Source organism: Camelus ferus, chromosome X (assembly GCF_009834535.1).
Source record: "Camelus ferus isolate YT-003-E chromosome X, BCGSAC_Cfer_1.0, whole genome shotgun sequence".
Taxonomy (NCBI): Eukaryota; Metazoa; Chordata; class Mammalia; order Artiodactyla; family Camelidae; genus Camelus; species Camelus ferus.
The window spans coordinates 50,293,862-50,313,601 of NC_045732.1; the positions used below are offsets into that span (position 1 = coordinate 50,293,862).

Sequence of the window (19,740 nt, forward strand, 5' to 3'; positions counted from 1 at the left end):
AGGTGTGTATACTTGGATAAGTTATGTAACTTCCCCAAGCTTTAATTTCCTCATCTCAAAAATGAAACCATCACTATCAACTGAAAAGTTGCTGCTAGATTAAGGAAAACAATCTGAACAAATTGTTCAGCACAGAGTATGAAACCTAGTAAGAAATCAGTAAGTTTACTATTATTTTCCTCTTGGGAAGAACTGTGGGAGAGTTGAAGCACTTTGCATTAAAGTAGCATTGAACATTCCTTTTTCTTTTTCTCTTGGGCAAAGGGTCATAGCACTAAAAACAAAATACAGTAAGTCTATAAATGAAAGAACATGACACCTTTGACGGCTCAGAGTGCCAAGTTATAAAACAGTTGGTTTCTTTCCAGACATCCTATAACAATTAAATAGCATTTCTTTCCTGCTGGATTTTCTAAATCCTCTTTAAAGTATAGACAATGTCTTGTTTGTATTAATATACTCTCACCATACACTTCAAAGTCAGCAAATAATCAGTAAATATTTATCAAATTAAACAGATTTCCTACATTCAGAAATTCACCATATAATGAATAACTTTAAAGCAATTACCTCTTTTCAAATTGGAATGCTTGCTTTCTATGAGAAATATTACTGATCATGGGCTATTTCTCATAAAAGCTGAAGCTTAAAGTGCAATTTTAGGAAAGATGCTAAATTAAATATAAAATCATTCTTAAATTGAAAAGGGAAACTTCACTATCTTTAAAATTATAAACATAAATGTGTACAAGTACTTCCAAGAATACTTCTTGCCAAACAAAATTAAGTAACTGATAGGAAAAGTGTTAGAGTTAAACAAAACAAGGCAAGTGTACACTATGTAGTTTTTTTTAAAGTAGAGATATATGTAACCAATATGGAAAGATGTTCAAGAAACATCTAGGTGAAAAGAGCAAGTTGCAAAAAAGAATATGTGTGATATGAGTCCATTTGTGCTTGTGTGCTTTTAAAGAAATACAAACAAGTCTGTTTGTCCAACAGAAAATTTTCTGAAGACTATTCAAGAACCCTACTCACATTCTGTAATAATATAATTAAGAAAGGAAGCCAAATTGCTATCAATTTATTATTCCATAACATGGAAACTGATTTTTTTTAAGTTTTATAAAATGGAAGATTTAAACCCTCATGTGGCTCTAAGCCATTCTCAAAGACATTTGATAGAGCATTTAGGAGTTTTTATGACAATCTCTATCAGTGCACTTTAAATAGAAGAAAGGTTCATTGATTAGAAAAACAAAATATTTGCTTATAAAGACAAAGGACATTTAAAAAATTTCCCAAGTGCTTAATATATCTATTCATGTTACTTTGACATATGTACATTGAAAATCAACTGGGGAAATCACTATTTTATATTAGCATTATAAATATATTTATTCCTGTTACCTTTTGCTTTACTTAAATGGTCCAACAATATGAAGAACTAAGATACTTTTGAGGTTTTTTTCTTTTACAAAAGAATGAAGTCACTTTGGCAGAGTAATACTGTAACCTGGTAGCTGCTTTCCCAATTCTCTTAACAGCTACATGGAATATTAAGTGCTTAAATTTGAAACCATGACAACAGGAAAAGAACCTCCCCCAATAAACCCCCTCAAAATGGCATTTTAGATAACTAGAATAGGTTTAAATATACAAACTCTTTATTTAGATCAGAGATCGTATGCTTTTCTCTTATGTTCAAAAGGGTCAAAAAGATATCTACCATATTACATTTCTATATCAATATTAAATAATGTTTTCTTATCCAAGAACAATGGACCAGAAGACAGATATAAATACTATTCCTGGCTCTGCCACTTAACTGGGCAAGTCATTGAATGCCTCTGACCTTAAGTTTCCCCATCTATAAAATGAGAGAGTTGACTAGATTACCTCTAAGGGCCCTTTTCCAAGTCTTACTTGCTTTATGACAGTGAAAAATATCAAGTAAGAGACACTTTTATTTGCTGATTTTTAATTGTTTTATAAAAACAAAGAATGTTAAGGAAGAAACAATTAAACCTGATATGTAATTATTAAAATTATATATGCCCTCTACTGGAGGTTATTAAAAGAGAACTATACTATTTCCTTTAAGGTTTCTACTCAGAAACCTTTTTCTGCAGGGCTGAGCTTTTTATTTGGCAAAAAATATGCATTTCAGATTAACTATCTTTTTTTTGTGGGGGGTAGGTAATTAGTTTTTTATTTATTTATCTTTAATGGAGGTACTTGGGATTGAACCCAGGACCTTGTGCATGCTAGGCATGCACTCTACCACTGAGCTGTACCTTCCCCACTCAGATTACACTGTTGTTGTTTTTTTTTGTGGTGTTATGTGGAGAACCAACCAAACACTTTCTTGTTTAAATATAATTTTATTCTCTTTGAAAAATTCTGAAATATAGCCTTAACCAGATGACTAACTTTCATAGCAACAGTAAAATTTCCTTGGACCATGTTAGGGGTTTTTTTAAACTAATAATCTAAAGATGTTTACCTTTGGCAGCATAGGAGTATCCCTTTTCTTCTTCTTTTCTGAATTAGGATCATCTAACAAGTCTGGCTCAAAGGTATAAAGTTCAGTAAGCTCATTCATGGTAAAATGACGTTCAACTTGCTGTTGATCAACAACTCGAAAAGACAGTGACTGCTTAGTTACTTGCCGATCATAAATCTTATCTTCCATGGTTCCCTTTATAAAAAGAAGAAACAATTTTGTCAACATGATACTTAATCATGGAGAAATACAGTTATTGGTTAATATGAAATAGCAAAACCTCATAGTAATATACTTTCATGAAGCAAATTTTATGAGCAGTGCTGCTTAATTCATGAGACATTTTTTATTCAGAGTAGTTTACCTTGACAAAAAAAAAGAAAACCACATTACTGACAATCATTCTATATTTTTTAATCAATATGAGTTCATGTGTTGCTTTATATATTTCTTTATTTGGTGGAAGTAGGAGAGCAGTCAGATAAACAGAATAAAAGAGTGCATGAAATAAGATTTTAGGAGGTTATTGATGTAAGAATGCAAGAGAGCAGTTTTAATTACTATAATAAGCTCTCAACAATCACTATGAACTGCCTTTATACAAAGTCTTACTTTCTATAACTTCAGGACAAAAAATAACTAAAATGCCGTACCTACTATATATTCTACATAACATTCTGAACTAGACTATGAAGGACCTCTTAATTTTAATAATAGAAAAGAATTTATAGTATAGTTTATCAATTATATTATGTACTCTTATGTATGAGAAAGAATCTACCAATAAAACTCAGTCACTGGTTGAGAAGCCAAGAGTTGGAGGCACGTAGAAAGGGTTGCATCTGCTCTCAAAGAAGATGTACAAGTTACAAAGGCAACTTGATTCTATAAACCTGTATTACACTGAACTGCATTCACCTCTTTGATTTCATTTATTTTCATTAAATTTCAGTTTCTGTTTTTTAATACCCGAGTTTATATTTAAAGGAAATTAATATTCTTGACTAGAAAGTATTAAATATTATTTACAATGATTTTTCATTATTTATAATACATTAACCTTTTCTTCCTATTTACCCACATTCTTAAAACTAAGAATATCTAGTGGCCATTCAAAACAATGATCATTTGACCTTTACATCTATAAGCAAAATAAATTTAGTTACTGGCTTTTCTATGTGCACTAAGTAAAAAAACTGTAAATGTTTAACTTTCTTGAACTAGCAAGAAAATACTAAATCTGTTTACCTATGCAAATTCATCTCAATCTGAGAAAGTTGACATTAGAGACCTGGAAAACTACAAAACAGAAAATCATGAGAGACCAAAATTGACTTCTGCTGCTTTATGAATAGGAATGGTGTTTTCAATTTCGTTTGCCTGTCTATAATACATGTATGTTTTGAACTCCAAAAATATTATCACTTTCATCCAACCTTTCAATATGAAAAAGAAAATATAAATTATAAACCCACCTGAGCTAAGAACCTATATACATACACAGGTTTAGTTTGTCCAAAGCGATAAACTCTGAATATACTCTGGATGTCATAAGATGGATTCCAAGAAGCATCAAATATAATCACTCGATTAGCAGCTACCAGATTAATTCCAAGAGATCCTGCTTTGGTGGAAATGATAAACAATCGCCCTCTGAAAATAAAATTATAGAATGTTTAGTAATGAGTGCTTCACAGATATTTTATTTATCAATGACTTTTTAATCCTAAGGCAGTTTTTTGAACAATCAAGAATTCAGAGAATTCATTTCTCACTTACTTAAAAAAAACAAGACATGCCTAAGAAGTCAGATTGATGATTTATATGCTCAAAAAGAATCTTATTGCTGGAAAATGAACTAGTATGATTTAGGAATAAAGATAAATATACAAATCACATGTTTACAATGTACTCAAGGTATTTATACTCAGAAATCTATGTACAACTAAAAAAAAACATTGTGTTCACTACTGTTATGAGCACTAAGTACATCGAAATGAAGAACACTGCCCAAGGAGCTGAGTGTAGTAGGGATGACTGATATGTAATTATAATACAGTGTAATAAAAGTAAGGAGAAAAGTCAGATACATACAAGATACTGAGGTAACTAAAATAGGATAAAGAAGACAGAGGGCTCCAGGAAGAATGTAGTCAAGAAAACAAATGAAACTGATAGATTACCTGCTGAACTGGAACACAAGAATTGATATTTCTGTAGGAGATTTTGGGAATGAATTAGCAATGGTCATAGAAAACTAAGCAAATGGTAAAAGTAAACCATTACTTAACCTTTAATGAAAAAATACGAAAATGAATATATGTATGTATATGTATGACTGGGACGTTGTGCTGTACACCAGAAATTGTCACATTGTAATTGACTGTACTTCAATTAAAAAACACATTAAAAAAAGTAAATGATTACTTCAACAAAACTGAACAGGTGTACAAAAAAGGAAAAGTAATCATAGTATTTTAAATGGCTTAGGTGTGAATATTTACAATCACAAAAAAGCAAACACTACAAATTGATTTAGGCAAGTATTGTGAAAAAAATGTATTGGGAAAATGAATGTGGAAAAGGGTGCATGTGCATGTGCATGTGCATGTGCATGTGAGTAAACTCCCATCTCAGACTGTAGAAAGGATATATGTAAGGAAAGGCCAGAAGAATTGCCAAGAGTTGAAACTGGTTACCTGCAGAGAATAGAAATCATGGGAAGGAATGTACTGGTCAGGGACTGATTTTTATTTTAAGCCTTACAAAACTATTTTTAAATAGGTAAACACATTAATTTTATATAAATAAAATTTAATTTAAAAAGATTATATATAACATTTTAAAAATATATAAATAAGTTTAAAGAAAAAGATTACTCAGTTCCAGTACCCAGAAATAAGCTCCATTCAAATTGTAGAATAGATAAACAAGATTATACTGAATAGCACAGGGAAATATACACAAGATCTTATGGTAGCTCACAGAGAAAAAAAGGTGACAATGAATATATATATGTTCATGTATAAATGAAAAATTGTGCTCTACACTAGAATTTGACACAACATTGTAAAATGATTATAAATCAATAAAAAATGTTAAAAAAAACAGAAAAAAAAGAATAAGCTCCATTCAAATCATTGTACATTTCCTATAGGTTTCATTTTTCCTAAGCATATACATTTTTGGTTTTATTCAGACAGTATCTGTGTATACAGTTTAAATTATGAGCATTTCCTCAAATTTCTTGGTAAACATCATGCTTGGTAGCTGCATAATATTCAACTGGATGACTATATAACGTATTTATTGTTGGCAGCTTAGAGTAAGGAAAATCCTGGGATATACAGTAAGCACTCAGCAATCTCCACAAAATGCCATTTTAACCAAGTGTTAGTTTCTAGTATCTCATGACAGAAAATAACTAAAATCCCATACCTATTACAGATATAGTATTATAAACTAGAATGCAAAGAAGCTCAAAATTTAAATAATGAGAAAGAGCTTTTAAGTAAGAAAAATCCTGTTACAAAATGAACAAAGGTACTAAAGTCATGTTTTATATCAACTTGGAGCTACTATATGTCTAGGAATAAAGACTATAGAAATTATCAGAAGTGCAAGAAAATATATGCATCACACTTATTTATAAGGGCATATGTCTGAAAATTAAAAAACATGTATAACACAGAGGACTAAATTACGCTCTGGATGTTCAACAGGTTACGTTACCATTAAAAATGTACAATATTGTGTGTACAGAATCTCATTTAGTATAATTACAACTGCATCAAAAAATAAAACATATACATACACACTTGTTAACAGTGGTTATCTCTGGTCAATGTGATTATATTATTTTTCCTCTTTATACTTATCTGTAAAATGTACTCATTACAGAGAACAAATTGTGCTTTCTTTAATTAGTAGACATATTTAAGGGTTTATGGGCAAATGTTGCTCCAAAATTACGCCAGTTACTTAGATCTACTTTATACCAGCAAAAGGATCAAGTATACAGAATGGTATGAACTATGCAGTTTAAAAAAACACACGCACAAGAAAGGAGGAAATCTAGTACAGAACTTTAAAACTCTTTGGTATCTATCCACTAATGAAGAGTTGAATGGGTTTAATAAGATTGTTTATCAAACTATTAATCCCAAGTACTGAGCTACTCTAGGACTACAAAACATGAAAAAATATCTGGTCACTATGCTAAAGGAGACCACCAACTATGGGAAAAAAAAACAACAGACATATAAAGAACTGTGATGGAGCCTAATTTGCAATAACATAGGTATTTATTTACAAGGTATAGATGTGGTCAATGAGATATTTTGGTTTTTAAAAGCATAATAGTAGAAAGCAAAATTATTTAATTTTGCTCTGAAAAAAAAAATTAAGGAACAGAGTCAAGTAACTGAACTGGTATCAAAAATTACAATTAGTTAACCTTTAGTATTATTCAGTCTGGAAGATGTAAGTTTATAATCAGATAAATGAACCATAATATGTTTAGTTTCTTAATACTAAATGTTAGTATTAAAGTGTATACACTAAAACAAACACAATTAAAATATGAACCATTATTTGAACAGTACTGCTATAAACCTTTTTGGTTTATATTTTTTGGTTAAAACAATGTAAGTATTTCTAAGAGCAGAATTGCGAGGTCATGGGGTATGTATATGGCACTGTTAAAACTGAACAAATAGTTCTCCAAAGTGGTTATAACAATTTACATTTGCAGCAGCAGTATGTGAGAATTCTAGATGTTCCAGATCCTTGACAACTCATAGTATTGCCTTTTCATAAATTATAACATTTAAAAAATTGCTTAAAGTTCACAAAGAATTTTCAACAGTAGTACAGAGTTCCTCTGTACCCTTCATTTAGCTTTCCCCAATGGTAATAACTTACATAACCATAGTACATTGTCAAAAACAGGAAAGTGACATTGGTACAATACTATGAACTCAGGCACAGAGTTTATTTGGATTACACCAGTTTTTAAACATACTTTAATTGTTTAGTGTATAGCTCTATAAAGTTTTATCATCTATGCAGAATCACGTAATCATTACTACAAGCAGGAAACAGAACTGTTCCATCACCCCATAAAAAAACCTCCTTTGTGTTATCCCTTAGTATTTACACCCTCCTTTTAATCCTAATCCCTGGCAACCACGAATTTGTTCTTCATCACTGTAATTTTGTCACATCAAGAATGCTATATGAATGGAATCATAATAATACGTAAACCTTTGAGACTGGCATTTTTTACTCAGCATAATGCCCTTGAGATCCATCCAAGTTGTTGTTTGGATCATTATCAATAGTTCATTCCGGGGGGAGGGGATAGTGCAAGTGGTAGAGCGCATGCTTAGCATGCATGAGGTCCTGGATTCAATCCCCAGTACCTCCTCTAAAAAATAAATAAGCCCAATTACCTTCCCTCCCCCACAAAAAAACCCAATAGCTCATTCCTTTTCACTGCCAAGCAGAATTCCATTATATGGATGTACCACAATTTGTTTAACCATTCAGATGTTAAAGGACATTTGGGTAGTTTCCAGTTTTTGGCTATTACAAATAAAGCTGGTATGAACATCTGTGTATAGGTTTCCATGCGAAAATAAGTTTTCATTTCTCTAGCATAAATTTTCAAGAGTGTGATGATAGGGTTTTATGACTAAGTATATATTTAATTGTTTAGTTTAAAAAAACCTTACTAAATTGTTTTCCAGGAAGAGTGGCTGTGACATTTCACTTTCTCACCAGCATTTTAGGAGAAAACCAGTTTCTTTGCAACCTCACCAGCATTTGGTAGTAAGTGATATCTTGTGATTTTAATTTACATTTCCCTGTTAGCCAGTTGTGTTGAATATCTTTTCATGTGCTTATTTGCCAGGCATAGATCCTCTTTGGTGAAGTGTGAGTTAATTCATTGGCTCATTTTCTAAATGTAAATTGGTTTTTGTTTTTTTTATTGCTGTTACATTTAGATAATTCATATATTCTAGATATGAGGCCTTTGTTAGATATTCAACTTCAAATACTTTCTCAAAGTCTGTGGCTTCTCTCCCTCTTCTTAACAAAGTCTCTAGCAGACAAAAGTTTAATTTTGATTGTCCAGTTACTGATTTTTTTAATGGATTATATGCTTTTCATGTCATGACAAAGAACTCTTGCCTAACCTCAGTTCCTTAAGATTTTTGTCTATGATTTCTTAAACAAATATAATTTTTTTTGCATTAGGTTTACAATCCATTTTGACTTGATTTTTCAATGGGGTGAAGCTTAGTTTAAGGTTTGTTTTCAGCCTACGAATACCCAATTGTTTCAACACCATTTGTTGAAAAGGTTATCCTCCCTCCATTGAGACACTCTTGCACCTTTGTCAAAAATGTTTTTAACTTGCATTTCTCTAAGATTAATAAATATGAGCACCTTTTCCTATGTTTATTGGCCATTTGGATATTAGCTTTTGTAAAGTATTTCCCAGGTTTCTTGCCCATCTTTCAATGGGGGTTGTCTGGTTTAGCCTACTGATTTTTAAGAATTCATTATACACTGTGGATAGGAGTTTTTGGATCTATATATTGAAAATAGCTTCTTCTAACTTATGGTTTGCCTTTTCATTCTTCACATGAAATGCCTTTGATGAATAGAAGTTCTTAATTTTAATGAAACTCAACTTATCAATGTGTCCTTTTATTGTTAGTTCTTTGTATATCCTATTTATGAAAAATTTCTTACTATAAAATCAGGAAAATACTCTGCTGTTGTCTGTTATTGCTCTCAGTTATTGCTTTAGCTTCCACATTTAAATCTACAAAGTACTTGCAATTCGTTATCAGGAAAATATAGATTAAGACTATGAAGGCTTGCCACTACATATCCATGACAATGGCTTAAAAAAACCAACATCATCAAGTGATAATGAGGACAGGTAACAAATGAAACATACATATACTACTAATGGAAGTGCATACTGGTACAATCATTTTTGAAAAATGTTTTGGCAGTATAAGATAAAGCTGAATACATACATACCTATTACCCAGCAATCTCACTTCTAAACATATACAACAGAAGCATATATATATGTTCACTAAGGGACAGATATAATTGTATAAAAAGTTTAATATTTGGATTCCAATTCTGGAAAGATGGAATAGACATAATCTTCCCTATTCCTTACAATAAGTACCGCTAAGAACATGACATTATACATAAAACAAACGTATGAAGTTTCTGAAAAGTGAGGCAAAGGAAGCACACTGGCTTGGAACCTAAGCACAACATGGCAATGAGTTCTATAGGCTTCCCCCCAACCCCCCATATATCCCAGACTGAGTGCTGAAGAACCCAGCAACCTGGAAACATCAATGTGTTGCTATCAAAATAAATCTCCAAGCCTCTCTCCAGCCAAAGGACCAAAAAACGGGCAGACCAGCAAGACAGAGAACTTTAAAACAACAAATGTCTGATCTTGTCAAGATGGTGGAGTAGAAGGACCTGGAGCTCACCTCTTTTCACAAACACAACAAAACCACAACTGACTGCTTAACAACCAGCGATAAAAAAGTCTACCAAAAAAGATCCTCTACAACTGGAGACATAAAGATGGAATCACAACAGGATGGTAGGAGATGTGTACTCACAATATAATCGGGTCCCCTAACCCCCGGGTGGGTGATCCACAAGCTGGAGAATTTTATTACAGAGGTTCTCCCAAGGGAATGAGAGCTCTGAGCTCCATGTCAGGCACCCAAGCCTGAGGATCCAGCATTAAGAGGAAGAGACCTCAGAGCATTTGGCTTTGAAGGTCAGTGGGGCTTAACTGCAAGAGCTCCACAGGACTAGGGGAAACAAAGACTTCACTCTTAAAGAACGTGCGCAAAATTTCACGTGCACTGGACCAAGGGCTGAAGCAGTGATTTCATAAGAGCCTGGGCCAGACCTGCCCGCTGGTCTTGTAAGGTCTCCTGGGGAGGTGGGGGACAGCTGAGGCACATCCTGGGGACATAAAAGCTAGTGGTGGACATTCAGGGAATATTCATCTACAGGAGCTTTCCTGGAGGCTGACATCTGTCTTGGGTCATTAGCACCAAGTCCTGGCCCCACCCAACAGCCTGTAGGCTTAAGTGCTGGGGCATCTCAGGCCAAACAACATACTGGTTGGGAACACAGCCTCATCCATCAGCAGACTGCCTAAGGACTTCTTAAGCCCACAGCCACCTCTAGACACAGGCCTGGACATGGCCCTGCCAGCCAGAGGGCCAGGACCCAGCTCCACCCAGCAGTGGGCATGCACCAACCCCTCCTGCCAGGAAACCTGCACAAGCCTCCAGTCCAGCCTCACCCACCAGACACTAGAAGAAAACAATAAGTCCATAGCCTGTGGAAGGAGTCTGCAAATGCAGGCTAGACTCTACCCTGAAAAGATGAAACACCTGCTCAACATCACTAATTATTCAAGAATGAAAAGATGCTCAACATCACTAATTATTCAAGAAATGCAAGTCAAAACTACAATGAGTTATCACCTCACATCGCCATCATCAAAAAGTCTACCAATAAGAAATGCTGCAGAAGGTATGGAGAAAAAGGAACCCTCCTACACTGTTGCTGAGAATGTAAATTGGTGGAGCCACTATGGAGAACAATAGGGAGGTTCCTTAAAAAACTAAAAATAGAGTTACCATTGATCCAGCAATCCCACTTTTGGGTATACATCCAGAGAAAACTCTAATTTGAAAAGATACATACACCCCAATGTTCATAGTAGCACTATTTACAACAGCCAAGACATGGAAGCAACCTAAATGTCCATCAAAAGATGAATGGATAAAGAAAATGTGTGTGTGTGTGTATACACAACTGACAGTAATGACATGGGACACTTCATGCCCTGCTTGAACATGTGTCAGAAGAGGTTTGTTATAAGACTTAAATAAGAAACAGAGTCTCATGACATAATAAATAAAATGTCTAGGTTAAACAGAAGATAGACACACACAATGGAATACTACTCAGCCATAAAAAGGAATGAAATAATGCGATTTGCAGCAACATGGATAGACCTAGAGATTATGATACCAAGTGAAGTAAGCCAGACAGAGAAAGACAAATATATGACATCACTTATTTGTGGAATCTAAAAAAATGACACAAATGAACTTATTTACAAAACAGAAACAGATTCACAAACAGAAAACAAACTTACGGTTACCAAAGGAGAAAGGGGGAAGGAAGGATAAATTGGGAGTTTGGGATTGGCAGATACAAACTACTATGTAGAGAATAAACAACAAGGTCCTACTGTATAGCACAGGGAACTATATTCAATGGCTTGTTCATAAGGAAAAAGATTATGAAAAAGAATACATTATATATACATACCTATTTGTATGTGTGTGTGCATATATATATATATATATATATATATATATATATATATATGAATCACTATGCTGTACATCAGAAACTAATACATTGTATATCAACTGTACTTCAACAAAAAAAATGTTAAAAAAAAAAACAAACTCAACCTTTCAACTCCAGTCAAACAGTACAGAAAAAATGTGTTGCACCTCTGCCCTAGTTACTAAAGGCTGAGTGGGAAGTCCAGATTTCTACCCTCACCTAGTTGTAACAAGGTACTGTCAAAATGATATCAGATAAGTTTGAGTTAACAAAGTCTGCCTACCAACTCAGCAGTGCCAGTAGAGACCACAGAGGGAACCAAGATATCCACTCCAACCCAGAGGTTACAAGAAAAACCCTCTCCCCTGTTACCGGGTTAGTATGAAAGGAGGCCTAGTGGATAGTCAGTAATTACACCAGAACCCAGACAGTAATGAGTCACTCCCTGTAATGTCAATGGAGGTGAATAAGAGAGGGGGTTGTAAATAGGCAATCCTAACCCTGCCAGCCGGGGTAGTATCAGCAGAAGCCTAGTAGATAGACTAAACTCCCACTCTCAACTGACAGTAATGACATGGGACACTTCATGCCCTGCTTGAATGTGAGTCAGAAGAGGTCTGCTATAAGACTTACTTAAGATACAGAGTCTCATGACATAATAAACAAAATGTCTAAGTTAAACAGAAGATCTCTGTCATAACAATAACCAGGAAAATCTCAGCTTCAATGAGAGAAGATAATCAATAAACTCCAACACTGAGATGACATAAATGTTAGAACCATGTGACAAAGATTTAAAAAGTAGCCATTATTAAAATGCTTCAATAAGCAACTATTAAAACACTGACACAAATGAACAAAATAGAAAGTCTCAGCAAAGAAATAGAAGACAAACAGAAACACCAAATGGAAATTTTAGAACTGAAAAATACAGTAACATAAAAAACTCAATAGATGGGCTGAAGAGTAGAATGTAGAGAACAGAAGATTCAATGAACACTGAAAACAGAAAACCAAAATGACCTAATCTGATAATAGAAATCAAATGAAAAAAAAAACCCAGATACTCCAGGATCTATAGGACTATAATGAAGTTCTAACATTCTTGCCATCAGAGTCCTAAATAAAAAAGAGAAAAGAAGACTGGGCTATAAAAGTGTTCAAAGAAATAATGCCTGAAAATAACCAAAATTTAGCAATAAACACAAACCTACAAATTCAAGAAGCTGAATGAAACATAAACAAGGTAAAACCAAAGAAATCCATGCCAAGACACACCATACTCAAACTTCTGAAAACTAAGATAAAGAAAAAAATCTTGAAAGAAGTGATAGAAACAGGACCTTAATGACAGAGGAAAGAACAATCTGAAAACCAAGTTTCTTAAAAAATTAAAATATATCTGACATATAACACTATGTAAAATTAAGGTGTACAACATGTTAATTTAATAATGTATGTATTGTAATATGATTGCTAATGTAGTGATAACTAGCACCTATATGATGCTACGTAATTATTTCTTTTTAGTGGTTTCAATAATTAAGTTCTAGTCTCTTAGCAAGTTTGATGATTATATAATAAAATATTGTTGTCTATATTCACTAATTGGTTCTGCCACTATGGAAAACAACATGGAGTTTCCTCAAAAAATTAAAAATAGATCTACCATATGATCTAGCAATTCCACTTCTAGGTATATACACAAATGAAATGGATACAGGATGTCAAAGAAATATCTGCACTCCCGTGTCTATTGCAGCATTATTCACAATAACCAAAATATAGAAACAACCTAAATGCCCATCAATGGCTGAATGGATAAGAAAGATGTGGGGTATATATACAATGGAATATTATTCAGCCACAAGAAAGAAGGATATCCTGCCATATGCGACAACACAGGTGAAACTTGAGTACATTATGAGGTAAGTCAGACAGAGAAGATCATGTATAATCTAAAAAAGCCAAACCTGTAAAAATAGCAAGTTTTTAAGAAATCATGGAGGCTAGAAGGAAGTGGCATATTTTTCAAGTGCTGAAAGAACTCCAACCCAGAATTCTATATCCAGTTAAAACATTTTTCAAAAATTAAGGAGAAATCAAGAAATTCTCAACTGAAGGTACTCAGAGAATTTGCTGCCAGTAGACCTGCTAAAGGAAGCTCTCTTTAAAAAAAAAAAAAAAGGAAAAGATAAAAGAAGAAGTATTAAAACATTAGGAAGAAACAACAATGAAAAGAACAAAAATTATGAGTGTATAAAATAGATTTTCCTTCTTTTAAGTTTTCTAAATTATGTTTGATGGTTGAAGAAAAAATGATTATGCTGTCTGATGTGGTTAATCTATGTAAAGAAAACATTTAAGATAATTATATTATAAATGGAGGAGAAAAAGGGACATAAAGAAGTTAAGGTTTCTACACTTCAATCAAAATGGTAAAATGATGACACCAGTAGACTATGACCAGTTATGTACATATAATACTTAAAACAACCACTATAAAAGTTATACAAAGATACACTACAAATAAAAAAATGTTTTTTTAAATTACACTACAAAACACTATAGATGAATCAAGATGAAATTCCAAAAAAATGTATAAGTAACCTACAGGAAGGGTAGAAAAAGAAATCAGAAACAAAAGAAAACAGAATAAAAGAGAACAAACTGAACAAAAACTAAAATGGTAGCCTCAAGTTCTATATTAAATATAAATGGTTGTATACCTGAAACTAATATAATGTAATGTGTCAATTATACTTCAATGAAAAAACACTGTAACTGGTCTACATGCACCATTTAAAAGAAAGAGGTTGAGTTGATTTAAAAAAAAGCATAACCCAACATACACTGACTACAAGAAACTCACTTCAAATATAACAAAATAGGTAGGTTGAACATAAAAGGATGAAAAAAGATATACCAAGTAAACATCAATCAAAATGAAGCAGGAATGGCATAGTAGTATGAAATAAAGTATGTCTCAGACCAAAGAAAATTCTAAGTAATAGAGAGGGACATAACATGTGTATGCACCAAAAAACAGAGCTGAAAATTTGAGAAGCAAAAACCTCGAGAAACAGACAAGTCCACAATTATACTTGGAGGCTTCAACTCTCCTCTCTCAAAAATTAATCACCAACTAGACAGAAAGAATACAACAATTTCATCAAGTAACAGGATCTGACCAATATTTATAGGAAATTCTGGCCAACAATAGCAAGAAATACATTCTTTTCAAGGGCCGAAGTATGACATAGCAAGATATACCACATCTCAATTCATAATAAAGTTAAAAGAACTGAAATCATAGAGTATATTCTCTGAACAGAACTGAAACAAACTAGAAATCAACAACAGAAAAATAATGGAAATCTCCAAATGCCTGTATATTAAACAACATAATTCTAGCTATGATTCACAAAGGAAGTCTAAAAAGAAAAAAATTACACTGAACTCAATGGAAATGAAAATAAAACATATCAAAAATTGTATGACATAGCTAAGTTAGTGCTGAAAGGGAAATTTACAGCATTAAATGTTTATATTAGAAAAGAGGGAAGGTCCTAAATTAGTAATTTAAGGTTCCACCTCAAGAAAGTAGAAAAAGATGAGAAAAAGTCAAAACAAGATTAAATTTAAAACAGAAAAAAAATACAGAAAAATCAGTGAAATATAAAGCAGGTTCTTTGAAAAGATAAACAAAAAATAGACAAACCTCTAGTAAGACTGACAAAACCAAGAAAATACACAAATTATCAACACCATGAATGAAACAGAGGCTATCACTATAGATCCTGAAGATATCGAAAGGATAAGGGAATGCTATGAACAATTCTTTACATAAATTTGAAATGAACCAATTCCTCAAAAAGCACAATTCATTCAATATGAAATAGATAACATGAATAGTTCCATAACAATTAAAGAAACCAAATTAGAGATTTAAAAACTCACAAAAAAGGAATCTCCAAGGCCAAAAAGTTTCACTGGCAAATTCTACCAAAAAATTTAAGACAATTAACACAATTAATTAAGACAATTCTACACACCTTTTTCAGCAAACAGAAGGGGGAACACTTCTCAACTCATTTTGTGAGGTCAATACTATCCTGCTACCAAACTCAGAAAAAGACAGTACAAAAGTAAGTGGATACAGACCAATATCTCATCAATATCCTCCAAGAAAATCTTAGCAAACAGAAGCCAGCACTACATAAAAATAATTATACCCTATGACCAAGTGGGATTTATTCCAGGGATGCAAGGTTGGTTCACTATTTGAAAATGAAGCTATGTAATATACCATGTTAATAGGCTAAAGAAAAAGATTTTCATATTAAATGAGACCAAAAAAGCACCTGAAAAAATTATACACCTATTCATAATCAAAACTCTCAGCAAACTAGGAATAGAGGAGAATAGCAGGGAACTTCCTCAACTTCATAAAGAGTATCTACAAGAAACCTACAGCTACATCATAGTTATCAACACTGAATGCTCTTAAGAAGGCACATATGTCCACTCTCATCACTGCTATTCAACATATTACTTAAGTTCTAGCCAGTGCAATAAGGCAAGAAAAGGAAACAAACCACAATCAGATCAGAAAGGAAGAAATAAAACTCCTTATTTGCAGATGACATAACGGTCTAGTAGAAAATCTCAAGAAATCTATAAAACAAACTCCTAGAACAAATAAGTGAGTTCAGCAAGATTATAGGTAAAAGATCTACACAAAAGTCAATTGCCATTTCTACACACTAGCAATGAATATGTGAAAAGTAAAATTAAAAATACAGTGTCATTTACAATCACCCCAAAAATGAAATATCTAGTTGTAAGTCTAACAAAACATATACAGGACTTATGTGCTGAAAACTACAAATCATTGATGAAAAAAAAAAATCAAAGAGACACTGTGTTCACGGGAGACTCAATATGGTGAAGATATCAATCCTCCCCAAACTGATAACAGGTGCAATGCAATTCCAACTAAAATTCTTGTAAATTTTCGTAGATTAGACAAGAGGATTCCAAAATTTATATTTAAAGACAAAGATACTAGACTAGCTACAACAATCTGTAGAAAGTAGAATAAAGTGGGAGACGGAGATATCACTTGACTTGATATTAAGGCTTACTATATACTTAAAATAATCAACACTAATCAACTAAAATAATCAAAGTAATCAACACTATGTGGCAATGGCAGAAGGATGGATATATGGACCTATGAATTAGAACCAAAAAAAGTGCTATACAAGTATAGCCGACGGATTTTTCACAAAAACACAAGAGCAATTTGGTGGAGAAAGAATGGCTTTTTCAACAAATGGTGCTAGAGCAATTGGACATTCACAGTGGGAAAAAAAGAAAGAAAAGTGAAATCAACCTAAATCTAACATCTAACACAGAAATTAATTTAAAATGCATCTTTGACTTAAATACAAAATGTAAAATAATGAAACTTTTAGAAGATAACACAGGAGAAAATCTTCAGGACTTAGGGCTTGGGGAAGAATTTTTAGACTTGACAACAAAAGCATGATTAAAACAAAAAAATGACAAACGAGACTTCACCAAAATTAAAAGTTTTGCCTTGTGAAAGACCTTGTGAAGGAAATTAAAAGACAAACCATAGATTGGCAGAAATATTTGCAAACCACATACCTGACATATGACTCATACCTAAATTATATAAAGAATTTTCAAGACTCAACAATGAGAAAGCAAACAATTCAATGAGAAAATAGGCAAAAGACATAAAGAAACATTTCACCAAAGAGGATATACAGATGATAAATGAACATATGAAAAAAATTGTTCAACATAACCAGCCATCAGGGAAATGCAAATTAAGACCACAATGAGATACCACTACACACCTGTGAGAACAGCTAAGATAAACAGTGATAACAATGAATGTTTTGAGGATGCAGAGAAACTTGATCTCTCACACTTTACTGATGGGAAGCTAAAATGGTACAGCCACTTTGGAAAACAGTTTGAAAGTTTCTTAAAAAATGAAATAGCCACTTACCATGTAACCTAGCAATCACATACCTGGGCATTTATTCTAGAGAAATGGAAACTAGATCCACACAAAACATGTACACAATGTTCACAGCAGCTTCATTTGTAATAGCCAAACCTAGAAACAAACAAAATGCCCTGCAGTAGATGTACAGTTTGTATTAAACAAGCTGGTACATCCATACCATGGAATACTACTCTGTATTAAAAAAAGGAACAAACTATTGATATACACAACTTGAATGAAAATAAAGGGGATTATGCTGAGTGGAAAAAGCCAATCTCGAAAGATCACATATACTATGATACCATTTATATAACAGTCTTGATATGACAAAATTATAACGATGGAGAACAAATTAGTTATTGCCAGGAGTTCAAGATTGTGGTAACATCAGTGGATGGGTGCAACTATAAAAGGGTAGAAAGGGAGGAATCTTTGTGGTGATAGAATACCTTGAGTCCAGTGGTGGTTACAGGAATCTCTACCTATATGATCAAAAAAAAAAAAACCAGATATACACATACTGAAACAGTGTCAGTTTCTTGGTTTGTATGATATTACAAGTATATAAGATGTAACCATTAGGGGAAGTTAGCTAAAAGGGTCACAGGACATCTCTATACTATCTTTGTAAGTTCCTATGACTCTAAATTAAATAAATCAGTATAAATTTAAAATATAAGTATTAATAAAATTAAGTTTAAAAACATAGTATGAAGCTAACCAAGGACCCTGAGACTGTTGAAAACTACTTCCTGACCACACAAGACAACATTAGGTCACTACCTTAGAGCTTATCTTAATGTGTCTTTCCAACTGCATTACCATAAATAAATGTTATATTTGTATTCCATTTTTGAAAATTAGAGTCATGAGAAAATAGAAGACAGACAGACATAGACATAATTGCTAACATTCGTAGATTTACTCCAAAGATGTTTAGCTACTCAACAATAACCCCTCAAATCCATGGGCGTGGGGGGGGGCACTTTTTTTTAGGGGGGTTAATTTGCTAGAGAGTAAGCCAAGCTGACAGCTTACCATCCACATTTCAAAGCTGTTCCCTACTAGTCATCAAATATAACTGTTATGGGACAAATCATATGCTATTGTGATATTTACAAACTCGAAAAACTGAGCAAGTAGGTTTATATTAAATCTGACAAATCAGACTAGTATTACCAGTAAAATTACTTCTTGAAACTCATGTACAAATAATAATTCTTTAAAAAAACACTTCACACAGAATAAAAAAAGTACTTATTCTTTAAATATTTAATCATTTTTTCAAAAAATTACTTTACTATACTCAACTATTTGTAAGCTCTCCCAGACTCTGTAGATTTTAAATATCTAATAAGAATATACTCTTCCTATGGTCTAAGTGGAATTTCTCTAGCTTTAACCCTAGGTGTAGTTCAGGACTCTGCTAGAATTAAAACATGTTTTCACACACACAATATAATGCCATTCATACTTTAGAACATCTATTAAGGCATATTTCAGCCATCTTGTCATTAAACTAACCCAATCCCTACATCACTTTCTTAAAGGCAATGCTTTCACACATGTATGTGTGTATGCAAATGTTTATATGTACGTACATAAGCAACATCAACAACAGATATACAACACATTCTCTACCTACAGTGGTTCAAGTATATTACTCAAATTCCTACAATAAACAAAGAGATCAAGAATACCTTAATGTTAAAACCAAAAGATGATAGAAAAATGGGCAATAATCTCACTTTGT

The 19,740-nt window shown here is 32.8% G+C and overlaps 1 protein-coding gene across 9 annotated transcripts in view; it reads right to left on the bottom strand.

Moving 5' to 3' along the window:
• ATRX (ATRX chromatin remodeler) overlaps positions 1–19,740 on the bottom strand; it is a 229,103-nt gene that overhangs the window by 23,569 nt on the left and 185,794 nt on the right. For 8 of the 9 annotated variants that reach the window (XM_032475539.1, XM_032475538.1, XM_032475533.1 and 5 more), the window contains 2 exons: positions 3,982–4,159; positions 2,507–2,701 (listed from right to left, as the gene is read on the bottom strand). In XM_032475539.1, the coding sequence (XP_032331430.1) occupies positions 2,507–2,701; positions 3,982–4,159 (373 nt within the window). Of the gene's footprint in view, positions 1–2,506; positions 2,702–3,981; positions 4,160–5,123; positions 5,206–19,740 lie in introns of those variants that run through there. The other variant, XM_032475541.1, reaches the window with a different exon arrangement.